Source organism: Theropithecus gelada, chromosome 6 (assembly GCF_003255815.1).
Source record: "Theropithecus gelada isolate Dixy chromosome 6, Tgel_1.0, whole genome shotgun sequence".
In the NCBI taxonomy this organism is placed as follows: domain Eukaryota; kingdom Metazoa; phylum Chordata; class Mammalia; order Primates; family Cercopithecidae; genus Theropithecus; species Theropithecus gelada.
This window is the reverse complement of record NC_037673.1, coordinates 52,088,116-52,103,091: the sequence shown is the minus strand read 5'-3', so window position 1 is coordinate 52,103,091 and position 14,976 is coordinate 52,088,116. Positions and strand designations below refer to the sequence as shown.

The following is a 14,976-nucleotide window of genomic DNA, read 5'->3' as shown; positions in this document are numbered from 1 at the left end:
CCACTGACAGGTTTCCGGTAATTCTCAAAACACCCTCTTTCTGAGATAGGTGGCAGATAGTTATTTACTCAGTGCACCCCATTCACTAGGGACTGTAGAGAACACATCTGGAGAGCCAGCACAGTCTGTACCACAGTCACGTTACAGGAATCGTCTTACAGTTGTGAGAAAACCGAATTGAGAAATGAGACAGAGGCTTGCTGGAGTTTTGACTCCACCTGTCATATTGCCTTCAGTCTCACTGTCATGAATCTGATGCAGGCACTGAATCTCAGCTCTGTCACCTCTAGCAAATTTCATATCCTCTCTGAGCTGTACAATTGATATCGAAGTTGTTGTAAGTCTAAATGAGATTGAGAAGCTTAAATGAGATTAAGTTTACTTGTTATAAGGTAGTATAGTGATTCACTAAGTGGGCTCTGTATCCAGTTTGCCAGGTGACCTTAAGCAAGTCACATATCTATGCCTATGTCTCATCTATAAAAATGGGAATATCAATAGAGCCTATTTAGTAGGGTGGAAGTATAGCTCTAATGAGATGGTCCATACTGATCGCCCAGCACAGGTCCCCCAGCACATAGAAAGCCCTTGAGAAATAAAGGCTAGTGGTAACATGCACAGTGATGGGAGGAGAGGAGTTCTGCAGAAAAACTTGGAGCAAAGAAACAGCAAATATGGGAAAATAACATTTGGGTGGGGTTGAACATATGGTTGTTCATTGTACTGTTCTTTCAAATTTTCTATATGGTTGAAAAAAGTGATAATTTTTTGGGGGAAAATCTGTCATGTTCCCCTGCACCTAGAATAAATCAAAATGTATGACAAACACAAAAAGCAAACTCAAAACAAATTTAGAGAAACTTCTTTGCACTTCTCTCAAAGTGTGTCTTCCAGGCATTCTCAGAGCCAGGGGTGCCTTACTCTCCGTCCCTTGAATGCCTCTTCTGACATATTGCTATGCTAAACTCTCTAGGAACTTTCTCCTTCTTAGCTGTGGAAGAAGGAAGTGGTGATCGCCAAGCTATTTGTGTAAAAGCTGCTCTGTGATAGTGAAAAAGTAGGAGGAAGATCATATCACCTGTTTCAAATCACAAATTATTAGGGCCCTCTGCTTGGTTGTGAGGGGTTGCGGTCTGGCTCCCAGGCAAAAGAGTGACTTTGAGGGGAGTTGTCTTCACCAGTATCTGCTCCATTAATCAGCCAAGATTGCTATGAGTTACTGGTTCCAGAATCATCCAGCCTAGGAGTCACATTATCATGCTATTCCAGTTCCTGTTAAAACATAATGTGCAATGCCCATATTTTTGTCTACTCCAACTTAGAACTCATTGACGAATATTTGGAAAATGGGCCTATCCTGGAAATTTTGTGATGATCTGCATGTGTAGAGATCTTCCCAAAACTCAGCTAAGAGCTTCCCTACTCATTTTAAATGCTGGAAAGTGGGCGAGGATGGGGATGGAGATGGACTGGCTGGTGGTTGTGCTACTCAGGAACCAGAGGAAACAGGAGACAGGGCTAGGAACAAGTTGTGGGAAGCTGGAAATACAGCTGAAAAGCCTTTTTAAAAAATCGCTAATTTACCCATACTAAGCACCAGTCACTTTACACAAATAATCTCACTCATCTTCACAGCAACTCTCTTGAGGCCAGTGTAACTTTTTTTTCCTAAAGACCTAGGGCTCATGGACCTGGTTCCTCAGGCACTCTGACCCTAAAGCCAGAGCTCCTCACCATCAGCCATACCACACCAACTCTAGCTGGCTGGCCTCACCTCAATTCAGTTTCTGCACCTACTTGTGGTCAGAGGGTCTCAGTCTATTCCAGCTCTACCATTGGATTACCTTCCACCGCTGTTAGGGCATCTTGTTTCCTGCTAGAGGCTCTTTAACTACTACTACTAGGTATAAGGGGAAAACAAGGTGCCCAATATGGGGGGTACACAAAGATTCCAATTTCAGATAACTGTTCAAATTGGATGAATATGAGTGGTCCTGAGAAAGGTCCCTCGCCTAAGGATGCCCCTCCCTGGGAGATGCCTCCGACTCAGGAAAATGCCCATTCGTTGGAGAGGTGTCGGGTTGGGAATGGCAACTACAACAGTGAAGAGACCAGCCAAACGTTGCGATGGGCCGCTGAGGCCACTAGGAGAGGCAGGAACAGGGTTTTTGGGGATTCGGGACTGTCCACTGTGGCGTTTTCAGACAGTGGAGGAGGGTTCGTAGTGTCACTTTTTCTTAACGGACGGTATTTTAAAGGCTGTGCTCACGCGCCACTGCCGAGAAGCGTGTGGGGCTTGGGGAACGGGGCGGGGCTCTTGGCCTCAGGCCAAAAGAGACCACGTGGAAATTCAGGAGTCAGGACCCAGGATAAGGTTCAGGTTTGAGGGAAGGGGCTTCTGTAATAAAGGGGCTGTTCCGGGGCGTCCCTGCCGGTATTCTACATCCTTACTAAATCCCGAGGGGAGCGCAAAGGCCGGAGTCTAGCACTGGCGGGTGTCACTCCACGTTTATTTCGTGCGCCTTGTGGCTGGAGTGGGAAGAAAAGGAAATAAGAATCGTGAACTTTGCCGTTCCCGCTGTCCGTAAGCGGGAAGACCGTACCCAGGGCGAGGGAGACTGGCGCTCGCCCACCCCTCCTTCTCCCTCTCTTCGCCTGGCGCGGCCGGGAGGCGGCGGCGCCAACGCTAGCCGAAACGGCGCTGGCGGGCCGGGGCCCCGCGCTGGCGGCTCCCGGGGGAAGCGCGGTTGCCAGGTTGGGTTTAACGCCTCCGCCCGCGCGCAGATTGTCCCGGGCTGAAGGCGCCACCTCTGGCGCTCAGGCGCGAGCCGCCCCTCCCGCGCGGCGGTCTTTCCCCTCCCCCGCCGTCTCTCCGCACCTCCTCCGCAGCCTCTCGGCTGCTCCTCGGCCACGCGCCTGCCCCAACCTCTGGCTGGCTTCGGAGCCTGCAGGCGCGGAAGGGAGTGCACGGTGTGGATCGCTGCCCCAGCCCGGGCCGCCGCCTCCGAGCAGTCGGCGCCGGGAGGCAGGAGGCAGGATGCAGGCGTGCGGAGGCGGCGCGGCCGGCCGCCGGGCCTTCGATAGCATCTGTCCCAACAGAATGCTGGCACTGCCGGGCCGGGCGCTGCTCTGCAAGCCGGGGAAGCCGGAGAGGAAGGTGGGGCGGTTGATTCGGGCCGGGCGGGGTCTGCGCGCTCCGTGCCCCGAGGGCTGACCCGCGATCACCGTTTGTATGCCCTGCCAGTTCGCTCCTCCGCGGAAGTTCTTCCCCGGATGCACAGGCGGGATCCCGGTGTCGGTGTACGAGGATCCTCCGGAGGCCCAGCCCACCGCGCTGCCAGGTGAGCCCCGTGGCACCCACGCTACCCCTCGGGTTCCCCGCGCCGGGAGGGTGCGGCGCGCGCGGCTCGGAGGAGCTTCTCTCCCCCGGCTTCTGACGTCCTAGCGGCGAACCTGGCGGAGAGGCTCAAGGTCCGCCCGGCGCGTGTCCCCGGGTCTCCCCGCACAGCCCTCACCACCATAGACCTGCAGGACCTCGCTGACTGCTCTTCGCTACTCGGGTCCGACGCGCCGCCTGGTGGTGACCTGGCCGCCTCGCAGGTACCTCCCCTTCTCGTGGAGCCTCCTGGTTTCACCAAGCCCAAACCCCCCTCGGGGTGGTGGTTTTAATTCCCCAAAAGCTCCACTCGGGTCAGGAGCGCAGGCACATTCAGCTGGTGAGGGGAAGCATCGGGCAGGTACCTGAGCCTCCCAGATCAGAACTTCTACTTCCATCCTAGTATGTTATGAAGGCCACATATCCACTGGAGCTGATTTGACCAACTTGGTACAGTCGGGCTCACCTGGAGGCCTCCCCTCCCATTCTCCTCCCTATCTACTCATTGGAGCTGTGACAAGATTGCGCACAGAGAGACCAGGCGGGTGGGTGGGAGCAAAGTTGCGCACTGGGCACCTGTTGCATGTCCTATCAGTTCTCCCAACACCCCCTTCCTGCCCATTTTCATTCCGTGGGTATCTAAAGAGAGTGGAGGTTGATGGATAACTCCTCTATCAAAGACTGGAAAAGAGCAAGAGAATTTGCAGTTGGAAGAAGCAGGAAGGACAAAGGACTCTGGAAGTAATCTTGCAGAAAATGTTCCTCTCTGCAGAGATGGTCCTTCAGCAATTGGGCACTTTTTCAAAGTCCTGTTCCGCCCTTCAAAAAGCTCTAGTCACTTGCCATGATGGGGCAAAAAGGCACTTGACTTTTTTCTTTCCCACCAAACCTGTCTTCTCACTCCCATCCCACTTCCACACTTGCTGGTGCTGACGCTTCCCAGGCAGAGAAGGGAGTCTCCCAGAATGGTGTCTGGGAGGCCAGAAGCCTGGCTCATGGGTAGGACATGAAGTGCCCAGATGGACAGGAGGTCTTAAACAGATGCAACCCCCAGGAAAAGTGCCAGTTCCAGCTTCTTGCAATAGGTCTGGGGTCTGCAGACAGGCCCAGTACAGAACTCTACAAAGACCTGACCACTTCCCAGAACTGGGAGTGGTGGTGGAGCAAAACTTCTCAGCCCTCCTCCAAGAGCCTCCTAGAACCTTGGGATAGGGCATAGAGAGACTCAGTTTAGGTGGCCGCTGAGAGCAGAGATTGTTAAGGCAAGAGTTGGGAGTGGGCATTGCACTGTAGAGGGCATTTAATTGTTCTTTTTAGATCTGGATGATCAAATAAGGAAAGATAATGCCTGAGCATCTTCCAACTGACCCAGAGGCCTAGGTCACTCCCTTACCCCAACATGTTTATTGTGCAAGTAAGAAAGCCCAAGCAGCTCTCGTTGAATGTTTGTCTAAGTATACAGATTTTAAATTTGGCATCATGCTCTTTGTTAGTAATTTTTTTCTTGCTTTTGTAGTTGGAGAAATGCCAGATTTATCTAATTGGGGAGGTAGAATTCAAAGTTTCATTTTGTTTATTTTCTTTTTCTTTTTTTGAGACAAGATCTCACTCTGTCACCCAGGCTGGAGTGCAGTGACATGATCATGGCTCAGTGTAACCTGGACCTCCCAGGCTCAGGCGATCCTCCCACCTCAGCTTCCCAAGTAGCCAGGACTACAAGTGCACACCACCACAGCCAGCTAGTTTTTGGTTTGTTTGTTTGTACTTTTTGTACAGATGGGGATTCACCATGTCACCCAAGCTGGTCTTGAACTCCTGTGCTCAAGCAATCTGCCTGCCTCAGCCTCCCAAAGTGCTGAGATTACAGGCGTGAGCCACTATGCCCAGCCTCGAAGTTTCAAGGACAGAGCTCACATCAGATGGACCAAAAAATCCAGGATTTTTCCTGGGAAAGACAGAACTGGTTCAGAGGAAAGAGGCCCCTAAGGGAGGAACACTTGGGGAGACCCCTGGGACACTCAGATCACATTTCCCCATTCCTTTCCTGCTGGGGAAGGTGGACAGAGAGAGGAAGTGCTCTAGAAATGTTTGAGGTTCAGAATGGGCCAAAACCTGGATTGGTATAACAGGTAGCATTTCCAGGGCCCCAATTCCTGAGTTGGCCTCCAGTCTTCTCATGAGACTTTTCTCAAATCCCTACTGAGGAGGAGACCTTCCAGTTCTTGAAGAATGAGCCCCTTCAACCAGGGCAGAACTCATGCTCCAGGACTTGTTTGGGGCCCTCAGTCCTTCCTTTCTCATCTCCTTTCCCTTATAGTCTCAGCGTCCAACTCGTGGCAGAGGTGCTAGAGGCCTCCCTGCTTAACACTTTTCTCCCAAGGGAAAACTGATACTTGTACATTTTTTGAAGTTAGGGACAGAGTAAGTTCCTTTTCCCAGAAGTATTTGAACAGTAAAGAAGGGCTTTTGGGACAACAGTATGATGAGCACAAAGGAATGAATCAACAGTGCATTCAGTATAACAAGTCTTTCTGGTAGGCTATTGGATGCATCTTCTCACACCATGGCCCTTGAGACTCCTGTCCCCTTCCCTGTGCTGTCTTCAGTGGAAGCCAGCTTTCCTAAAAAGAGAGAAAAGCTGAAGGAAATGAAGTATGGGGGCAGGAGGCCCCATTCCACTACTTCAGAGCTGGGTGACTGGATAACTCTCTGAGCTTCAGATTCTTCCTCAAAGAGGAATCAGTTCCCAGGCCCCGCCTGCTTCCCACACTGGTGTGAGGATGAACTGAGAGACTGTGTAAAAGCGTTTTTCATCAACTCTAAATGTCCATGAGTTAAGGGAACAAGAAAGCCCATGCCTCCAGCCCCTCACGCACCCTTTCCCCTCACACACCCAGACACCCTGCAGGAGGCCAGGAGAATATAGTTAAAGATGTTGGAGGTGCACCGGCTGTATGAGAAAAGTGTACTCCCAACTTTTTGGGAACTGAAAAGAGCAATGGAGGCCACGCTGGCTGTGTGCGTAACAGAAGCATTTCCCATATGCCCCTGGCCCCTCGAATCACAGCTTACCTCCCGCTCGGTTGCAGGGGCGGGGCGGTTAGCTGAGGCCGAACCTTGGCGGGAAACGCGGCTTCAAATTACTGCTCTGGAGGCCCCTACACGCTGTCGGGTCTTGGGTGGAAAGATCCTGTGTTCAAGACGTGCTCTCTGCTCCTACAGCGGCGGCTCGGTGGCCGGTCGCTGTTGAGTGGGAGTTGAAATTTCGCGGGCGCATGGGGAACCGCCGGGCCTCACGGAGACAGCTGCTTAGCTGGTTGGAGGGTGGCGGGCTACTCAGCTGCCCGGAGCCGGCGCTGGGCCCCCGCACCGCGCGCGGAAGGACCCATGCCTGCTACGCAGTCGCTCTGCAGGAGCCGCGAACTGCTGCCCCCTTCCCTGAGTCAGTGTCGCGCTCCTTGCCTACCTCTCCCCACCGTGGAGGTGCAAGCCTGCTGGGTTCCCTGTCTCGGATGGGGCTTGAATTTTCGGGTACCAGACTGGGCTGCCGACCGACAGGAGTGCGCGCAGACCGCCGCCTAGCCCGGGAGGAGGTCTGTCGGTCTAGAAAGGGTTCCGGACCCGCCACAAAAAGTGTTTTATTTGGTGGGGATTTAGGGGTACAAGTGCGGTTGTGTTACATACATATATTGCATAGTGACTGCCAGATTTTTAATAGGGACGCCAATATTTATTGAAGGCTTTCTAACGCCAGACTCGTTAACTAGTGTACACGTCTTGTTTATTTCAGAACCATTCCCTCCAAACGGAAGTGGACTTCGATCTGCAGGATTTCAGAGACACGGTGGATGATCTCATTGCAGGCAAGTGCAGTCTCCTGGCAGTTAAGTAACAGCGGGGGTGTCCCCCAGTCCCAAATCAGACTAGTTCACATTTCGTGGTCGCCAAGGTGGTAAACCCAGCCAACTGTCAGCGACTCTCCAGCAACTCATCAAAAAGTCAGGCTTTTCCATATTTAGGACATTTCTCTCCCCCAGTTGAGAAGTGGAACCGCTGGATCTACATAGCGCTTTATCTGGGATCGGTGTGAGTTCTGGGAGAGGGAGCCCTATCCTGTAGTGTGGCAGGGGAGGTTGAGTGACGAGTGCGCAGGGGATCGAAGGCCTGTGTGTGCAGGCCCAGGGAAGTTTTCTTGATTGAATTCAGGTAAACTTAACAGGCATATGATGGATACCTACTGTGTATGTACAGGCCATCAGGAAGGGCCTCATAATCACGCGTTTAGGAGTAAGGGGTGCTTAATTTAATAAAAAAAAAATCTCTACATAAACCCTACACCCAGAGTGGCATTTTGCTCCTGTAACTAGCTGGGCATGAGTTTGAGGCTGCAAATCCAGCTCCTGCTCTTTTCCAGACTCATCCTCTATGATGTCGCCTACCCTGGCCAGCAGAGACTTCCCCTTCTCTCCTTGCGACATGTCGCCATTCGGGCCCTGCCTCTCCCCGCCACTGGACCCACGGGCTCTGCAGTCACCACCGCTGCGCCCTCCAGACGTGCCCCCGCCTGAGCAGTACTGGAAGGAGGTGGCAGACCAGAACCAGAGAGCGCTGGGAGACGCGCTCGTTGAAAATAATCAAGTAGGGACACTGCCCTGGCGACCAGGAATCCTGCGGCAGGGACAGGATATAGAGGGTGGAAGTGGGGTTTGCAAGGGCAAGGATGAGGTCCTGTGAGTCGGAATCAGTGGACTGACTGGTGGTTCACGTAGCTGCCATTGCTCTGGTGGCTCCATCTGTTTCCAAATTCACTAAGTGGGAATAATTCTACCCCATTCGATTTTTATTTTATTTTTAATTAATATTTATTTATTCATTTAATTTTGAGACAGAGTCTCACTCGGTCACCCAGGCTGGAGCTCAGTGGCTCAATCTTAGCTCATTACAACCTCCGCCTCCCAGGCTCAAGCGATTCTCGTGCCTCAGCCTCCCAAGTAGCTGGATTACAGGCGCGTGCCCCCCACACTTGGCTAATTTTTGTATTTTTAATAGAGACGGGGTTTCACCATGTTGGCCACGCTTGTCTTGAACTCCTGACCTCAGGTGATCCATCCGCCTCAACCTCCCAAAGTGCTGAGATTATGGGCGTGAGTCACTGCACCTGGCCATTTTATTTATTTTTAAAAATTGTTTTATTTGGAGGGATTTAGGGGTACAAGGCAGTTGTGTTGCATACATGTATTGCACAGTGCCTGCCAGATTTTTAATAGGGACGCCAATATTTATTGAAGGCTTTTTCTATGTGCCTGGCCCTGGACTTACCAATTTATACTTCTTCTTCCCACTTAATGCTCACAATCATTGAACTAGATACTCTTACTAGCCCCGTTTTACAAGGATATCGAGACGTAGGATTGTTGAACCTCAGTAACAGAACCTAGATCTGCCTGTTGCCCAAGTCAGTACTCTTTATCAGCACGCTACACTGAGGATTAATGGAGATAAATTTTGTCCAAGTGCTTTGTTTTAAAACAAATAACAAATGATGATTATTCTCACTAGCGTAAATGCCCGTGCGTCCCCAGTTTCTGATGAGACGTGAGGATCTGGGTATCTGGGTTTGATTCATGCCAGATATGCAGACGCGACCCAGCACAGTGCCTACCCCTGAATGTTTGGGTCTCATCCTGCAGCTGCACGTGACGCTGACCCAGAAACAGGAGGAGATCGCCTCGCTCAAGGAGCGGAACGTGCAGCTGAAGGAACTTGCCAGCCGAACCCGGCACCTGGCCTCGGTGCTGGATGTAAGTGGGGCGCGGGCGTGTGGGAACTGCAGCACGTCGGAACTGAACTGTTCAGTGCATCCCCGCCCCCAACCCTGCGCCCAGCATTGGGACCCGGTGGGGGCCCCGGAGAGAAAAGGACCGCTGGGTGCGTGGTGCGTAGCGTGCCCAGGTCACCTTTTGCACGCACCGAACCCGGGGGGTCCGGCAGGCCCCAGGGCGGCGCTCTTCCCCGTCTTTCGTAGAAGCTGATGATCACACAGTCCAGGGATTGTGGGGCGGCGGCCGAGCCCTTCCTGCTTAAGGCAAAGGCCAAAAGGAGCCTGGAGGAGTTGGTCAGCGCTGCGGGGCAGGATTGCGCGGAAGTGGACGCCATCCTGAGGGAGATTTCCGAGCGCTGCGATGAAGCCCTGCAGAGCCGCGATCACAAGCGGCCCCGACTGCAGCCAGAGCCCGCCAACACGGACACCAGGCCCGGGAACCTGCACGGCACCTTCCGGGGGCTGCACACCGACTGCAGCACGAGAGCGTTGAACCTGAGTCACAGTGAGCTGGAGGAGGGCGGCTCCTTCAGCACCCCCATCCGCAGCCACAGCACCATCCGAACCCTCGCCTTCCCCCAGGGCAATGCCTTCACCATCAGAACAGCCAATGGGGGTTACAAGTTCCGCTGGGTCCCCAGTTGAGCTGTGATGTGGTCCCCCAAAACACTGCCCTGTATTTCCACTGAAGTGCCTGGAGGCTTCCCAGAACTTTCCCTGCAGAGTGAATGCCACCCTGAAACATTTTTTTCAGGAACATAAGCGTCTTGATACCGATGCACTGTAAATGTCTGCTACAAAACATTGTATAGCCCTTCCCCTTGTCACAGTGAAACTCTGTATGTATGTGTATGTCACATATGTCACAGCCAATTTTAAAAGTATTTATTTTTAGCAGCTTTGAATTATGTATTTTTAGAGCAGGGAGGGATTTAGAAACCATAGCTACTTTTATAATTATATAATGCCCTAATATTATAAGAAGGAAAAGAAGGCTCTAACAGGTTAAGTAATTTCCTGCAATGGGAAACACTGGAACCTTTCAATCACTTTCACTAGTCATTTAAGGACTCTAGGCCCAGAAGCCTGGTTTCTGGGTGAATGTTTTTATACATCACTCAACTTCCCTCAGTCCTGAAAGGACACCTAATTTTGTTACTATTGAAAACTTTTATTTTGGTGGCCAGAATACGAAATCGGGAGAGGTAACCTAAACAGTTGTCTTCGGAAAAGGCAGATTCTGAGAGGCAATGGGTTATCAACAAAATAGGTGCTAAGCACATTTGTTTATAATGATCATTCATATAATTTAGAAGATTTATGGTAAAGGTTTACATTAATTATCCATACAGTTCTATTTGTGCAAATAGAATAACCACCTAAAAAGCAAACAGTGTTAATGAGAAATATACATTGTTTTAAGAAAATGGCATATACCACATGAAAAAGGGTGTTCCCTTTTTTTTTTTTTTTTCCGCCAGAAATCAAGTGTGGAAATCTTGATCGAGGTAAAACTACCTATTTAAACTGCACAGATAAAATGGGTGCACAGTCATATTTTACATTTCTTGGCTTGATTTATATAACTTGTAAGAAAAACTTAACTATAAAAAGTCAGTGTGCCTTCACTTTGACTTGACTTCTATTCCCTTTTGTCTGGGGTTCTTTTTTCTACTCATTTCTGAAATTATGTGAGTGGCATATGTCAAGTAGTGATTTGTCCTGACCTTCACAGTTCTTAACACGAGGGCTACTTCTTGCACTTGGGGGCCCAGCCTAGGTACGTTTCCAACTGTGTTACGCCACACTGCATTGCTGGTTCTGAGAGGAGATATCAGGTAACAGGTGATTTGGCAGTGTGGCAGAACCTGCCCTTCCAGTTTGTCATGTATGTACTGTTATCTGTATTTAAATAGCCATTTAGAAACCAAAAAAAAGTGATAAAATAGACCATATTTCCTCATATTTTATCTAACAAATGGACTCTTAAAAAGTACAGTGGATGGTCCAGAATTTTTTTCATCAGCTCATATATAAAGTTACCAGAGTTCGGGATAAGAAAAAACAAATCACTTCCCCCCAACCTCTTAACCTGTCCCCCAGAACAATCAGCTTGTCACGTCTTTTCCTCTCTCCTTAATGAGTATTCTTATAATGCTTTACCTACAATAACCAAAAAGTTTTAAATATATAGGGTTTTTTTTTCTGTATGTCTTATGACTAGAGTTTTTAAAATTACCTTTCTTCCTGCCTTTAAGATTATATCCCTGTAATTGTTATGTTAGCCATTGGTAACTTGAACTGCTTAAGTATCTTTCACTTCTGAGGCAGGGGTTGAGGTGGGAGGGTGCAGGTGGGGGCATCATCTTGTGGACTAATGGCACAGATGACTAAATCAGTTAGCAGTAGTAGAGCTTACGAATTAGATTCATTTGTTTATTTAACAGATATTTATTGATTATTACTGAGAATCTTAGTAATACAGATACTAAGTAAACAGCAAAAGAACAAAACACAAAAATCTTGCCCTCATAGATCTTACTTTCTCCTGGGAAGACATTACTACCAAACAAATAAATATATACATGCTATGAAGAAGAGTAAGGATAGAGAATTCTGTGTGTCATAATAAGAAATACATACTTGGTCTTTGTCTCTGGTTCCTGGCTTGTGGCTTCTAAAATCCTTGGACTCTAACCAATGACGAGTGCAGTCTCACTGTGTTTCCCAGGCTGGTCTTGAACTCCTAGCCTCAAGCAGTCCTCCCTTCCCGTCTCAGCCTCCCAAGTGGCTGGGGTTATGGGCCTGAGCCACTACACAGCTAAGTGTCTTCTATGTGCTGATGAGATGGCTGGTGTCTGAGAGCCCCTAGAGAGCTTCAGGATGGGGGCTAGTCTTTAGAAAGACCAAGCAATGGCTGGGTGTGGTGGCTCATGCCTGTAATCTCAGTACTTTGGGAGGCCAAGGTGGGCAGATCACCTGAGGTCAGGAGTTCGAGACCAGCCTGGCCAACATGGGGAATCACTGTCTCCACTAAAAAGACAAAAATTAGCAAGACAAAAATTAGCTGGGCATGGTGGTGAGTTCCTGTAGTCCCAGCTACTCAGGAGGCTGAGGCAGGAGAATCACTGAGGCTACTTGGGAGGCTGAGGCAGGAGAATCACTTGAACCTGGGAGGCAGAGGTTGCGGTGAGCTGAGATCATGCCATTGCACACCAGCCACCTGAGTGACAGAGCAAGACTCCATCTAAAAAAAAAAAAAAAAGTCATGAATAGAGGGTTGGAACTTTCAGCCTTTCAGCCCCTGCTTCTTGCCCCCACCTCTGGGCAGAGGAGAGGGGCTAGAGATTGAGTTACCCCAATGGCCAATGATTTATTTAATCAGTGTGAAACCTCCATAAAATCCCCTAAGTGATAAGGTTCAGAGAGCTTCCAACTTGATAAAGATATCTAGGTGCTGGGAGGGTGGTGTGCCCAGAGAGGACATGGAAGCTGTGTCCCCCTCACCATACTTTGCCCAGTGCATTTCTCCTATTTGGCTGTTTATGAGTTGTGTCCTTTATAATAAACAAGTAATAGTAAGAAAATGAGTTCCTGAGTTCTGTGAGCACTCTAGCAAATTATTAAATCCAAGGGGGTATTATGGGAACCCTAGACTTTGTAGCCAAGTCAGAAGTGTGGGCACGCTGGGCACCTGTCTGGCATCTGAAGTGAAGGAAGTTTTGTGGACTAAGCCCTTAAACCTGTGGAATCTGACACTAACTCTAGGTAGTGTTAGAATTGAATTGAATTACAGGATTCCCAGTTGTATCTGGAGAATTAGAGAACTCATTGTTGGTGTCAGAAAGTTGTGCATAAAAATAGGTCAGTGTGATAGTAGGTAGTCTTTGGGCCTATGTGGTCTACGCTAGTTCAGGAATATGTGATGTGTTAGCCTGAAATTAGCTCAATAATCACTTCATTTCCCATAGGACAGGTACAGTTCTAGTGTTGGGAAGACAACCAGGAACAAAAACCAAGTGCTTACCTCATGAAACATGCATTCTAGTGGGGGAAGACAGATACTAAACAGATAGATGATGTCTGATATTTAACACATTATAAAGAAAATAAAGCAAGGTATAGAGACAAGATGTGATAGGAGTTACTGTTTTAGCTAACGCAGAGTATTTCTAGAAGTTTCTATGAAAGTAAAATTAGTTTAAAAAAGGAGGTACAGACCGGGCGTGGTGGCTCACGCCTGTAATCCCAGTACTTTGGGAGGCCGAGGAGGGCGGATCACGAGGTCGCGAGATCAAGACCATCCTGGCTAACACGGTGAAACCCCGTCTCTACTAAAAAATACAAAAAAATTAGTCGGGCGTGGCGGCAGGCACCTGCCCAGCTACTCAGGAGGCTGAGGCAGGAGAATGGCGTGAACCTGGGAGGCGGAGCTTGCAGGGAGGCGGGGCTTGCAGTGAGCCCAGGATTGTGCCACTGCCCTCCAGCCTGGGTGACAGAGCAAAACTCCGTCTCAAAAAGAAAAAAAAAAAAGGAGGTACAGTGGCCGGGCACGGTGGCTCACACCTGTAATCCCACCACTTTGGGAGGCCGAGGCGGTGATCACCTGAGGGTCAGGAGTTCGAGACCAGCCTGGCCAACATGGTAAAACCCCGTCTCTACTAATAGTTCAAAAATTAGCTGGGCATGGTGGCGCATGCTAGTAATCCCAGATGCTCCGGAGGCTGAGGCAAGAGAATCGCTTGAATCCAGGAAGCGGAGGTTGCAGTGAGCCGAGATTGCTCCATTGCACTCCAGCCTGGGCGACAAGAGTGAAACCCTGTCTCAAAAAAAAAAAAAAAAAAAAAAAAAAAGAGGTACACACATTTTAACTGGATTATTGTTAATGACACGGCCTCATAATTGCAACAGTGAGATGTTATTGTAAAGTAGTGGCTCTCAAACTGCTGTGTGTATCAGAATCACCTGGAGAGCTTATTAAAACCCAGCTTTCTGGGCCCATCCCCAGATTTCCTGATTCAGTAATTCTGCAGTAAGGCCTAAGAATGTGAATTTCTCACAAGTTCCCAGGTGATACTGGGGTCTGGGACCACACTTTGAGACCCAGTGTTGTAGAGAAGCCTTTTAAAGATTACTTTTAAAAGGTTAAAGCAGGCCAGCCGTGATCGCTCACGCCTGTAATCCCAGCACTTTGGGATGCCAAGGTGGGTGGGTCACCTGAGGTCAGGAGTTCGAGACCAGCCTGGCTAACATGGTGTAAACCTCATCTCTACTAAAAATACAAAAAAATTAGACATGATGGCGGGCACCTGTAATCCCAGCTGCTGGGGAGGCCGAGGTATGAGAATCGCTTGAACCCGAGAGGTGGAGGTGGCAGTGAGCCAAGACTGCGTTACTGCACTCTAGCCTCAGTGACAGAGCAGGACTCCATCTCAAAACAAACAAAAAAAGGTTAAAGCAAAAACCAACTGACCTAATGTTCTGCAAAGATTCTTGTGATTTAGGATTAAGTTTTTAATGATAAACTCATATCCAGATCCAAAAAGGGCTATATTTCTTGTCTTTTTTTTCTTTTTTTTTTTGAGACAGAGTTTTGCTCTTGTCACCCAGGCTGGAGTGCAATGACACGATCTTGGTTCACTGCAACCTCTGCCTTCTGGGTTCAGATGATTCTCTTGCTTCAGCCTCCTTAGTAGCCTGGATTACAGGTGCCCGCTACTACACCCAGCTAATTTTTGTATTTTTAGTAGAGATGGGGTTTCGCCATGTTGGCCAGGCA

General features: G+C 49.4%; 1 protein-coding gene across 1 annotated transcript; it reads left to right on the top strand.

Annotated features, from left to right (window-relative positions):
• Positions 1-2,866: 2,866 nt before the first annotated feature.
• Positions 2,867-10,612, top strand: MCIDAS (multiciliate differentiation and DNA synthesis associated cell cycle protein). Its single transcript, XM_025388985.1, has 7 exons — positions 2,867-3,157; positions 3,245-3,341; positions 3,509-3,600; positions 7,167-7,239; positions 7,791-8,014; positions 9,067-9,177; positions 9,402-10,612. The coding sequence occupies exons 1-7, from the start codon at positions 3,038-3,040 to the stop codon at positions 9,840-9,842; spliced, it is 1,158 nt and encodes a 385-aa protein (XP_025244770.1). The 5' UTR covers positions 2,867-3,037; the 3' UTR covers positions 9,843-10,612.
• Positions 10,613-14,976: the final 4,364 nt, after the last annotated feature.

Bases quoted from the DNA above. Each gene is read 5' to 3' on its own strand.
- MCIDAS (XM_025388985.1), top strand. From the start codon at position 3,038: ATGCAGGCGTGCGGAGGCGGCGCGGCCGGCCGCCGGGCCTTCGATAGC. The intron at 3,158-3,244 runs GTGGGGCGGTTG...ATGCCCTGCCAG, and splicing joins CGGGGAAGCCGGAGAGGAAG to TTCGCTCCTCCGCGGAAGTT. The intron at 9,178-9,401 runs GTAAGTGGGGCG...CGTCTTTCGTAG, and splicing joins ACCTGGCCTCGGTGCTGGAT to AAGCTGATGATCACACAGTC.